This window comes from Babylonia areolata, chromosome 7 (assembly GCF_041734735.1).
Source record: "Babylonia areolata isolate BAREFJ2019XMU chromosome 7, ASM4173473v1, whole genome shotgun sequence".
NCBI lineage: Eukaryota > Metazoa > Mollusca > Gastropoda > Neogastropoda > Buccinidae > Babylonia > Babylonia areolata.
The window spans coordinates 14806764-14808209 of record NC_134882.1 but is presented as its reverse complement, the minus strand read 5'-3'; the positions used below and the strand labels follow the sequence as shown (position 1 = coordinate 14808209).

General features: G+C 42.4%; 1 protein-coding gene across 1 annotated transcript; it reads right to left on the bottom strand.

The window, feature by feature from the left end:
• Window positions 1-909: 909 nt before the first annotated feature.
• Window positions 910-1446, bottom strand: LOC143284346 (uncharacterized). The gene has a single exon (XM_076591056.1). The coding sequence runs from the start codon at window positions 1444-1446 to the stop codon at window positions 910-912; it is 537 nt and encodes a 178-aa protein (XP_076447171.1).

The window sequence follows — 1446 nt, the reverse complement described above, 5'->3', positions numbered from 1 at the left end:
CAAATCAATCAGTTTTAAACCAAATCCATTAGAACTGCGGTCTTTTGATCTACGAGAAGGTTGCGGAGTGTCACAAAGAATATCTTGAATGTCAGCTAACGGTTCAATATGTCTGTCTTCGTCAAAAACGTCGGTGTCAGAGAAGTCTGCTGTTCTGGCATTAAAATCACCACATAATAATAAGGTTGAATCAGGGTACTCACGCATAATGTTACACAAATTACTGTCCAACTTATCCAAACCTTCATGTGCGTCATCATCATATATTACAGAATGTTGGGGAGCAATGTAGACAAATACAGCGACAGTATCAAAAGAACAGTTCAAAATCGACTTGTCAATTTTAATGAATACACAATCTTCTTCGGTTTTTAACAGTTGTTCCACGTGAATTGCAACTGATTTACGAATACATACGGCAACACCACCTCTTTTTCGCTTTGCACGGGAAGAAATGAACACAGCATAGTCGGGAAATGTGTTTACAATATCACTCTGGTTACACGACCAAACCTCAGAAAATGAAAAAATTGTAAAACTTTCACAAAAAGTTTTAAACGAAACATTTTTTAACTTTTGAGAGAGCCCCTGTACATTCCATGCCATAATCTGGAGCACAGGCACATGCTTGGTTACACTGAATTCCTGTGTTATGTTTAACTGAGGCGTGTTACTCTTCCTGTTATGTGAGGATGCATATGAATGTGTGTCCGTATGTGTGTTTTCAGAATCCGTTTGTAAATGTGCAATGTGTTGTGTGCAGTTTGTTTTTGTTGAATTATCACATGCATATGAAACATCTCGACATTTGTCATGACCAGCATTTACAAACTCGGTAATAGCACCAGTGGGAGGGGGACAATCAGAAATTCTCCTTGCAGGTACACCGTGATCATGCCGGCCGGCCCGTCACATGTTTACCGTCTTTTCACGCAGACCTCTGGCTTCAGCGTCGTAGACGTAGTGCTTGCCTTCAACGACCAGGGAATCGAAGCGCAGAAATGCTCTCTTGTTGGCAGACTTGGCCTCTCGCAGGAAAGGCAGTAACTGACGGCGCTTCTCTCTCACCTTCAGGGTAAAGTCTTCAGACACAAACACGTCCGTTCCTTTCAGTTTCTTGCATTCTGACAGCACTTTTTCTTTGTGTTTGTACTTTTCGAACAGAACAATGATCGGGCGTGTTCCCCCCCTCCCTCCCTTCAGACGATGTGCTCGTTCCATGGGAATCTCCTCCTGTATCCCCATCTTGTTCCTCAAAACATCCTTGACAGCTTCTTCACAGTCAGCATACGTCTCAGCACGATTTGGGGGAGTGGGAATACCGTAAAAGATGAGATTTTTTCGTCTGCCTCTGCTTTCTTGATCGTCAAGTTTCTCTTCCAAACTAGACACCTTTTCTTTCAGTTCCTTATTTTCTTTGCGGACTTCGTCGATTTCTGTTTGCAT

What these genes read in the sequence shown, in the direction of transcription:
- LOC143284346 (XM_076591056.1), bottom strand. Translation starts at nt 1,446, where the DNA reads ATGCAAACAGAAATCGACGAAGTCCGCAAAGAAAATAAGGAACTGAAA.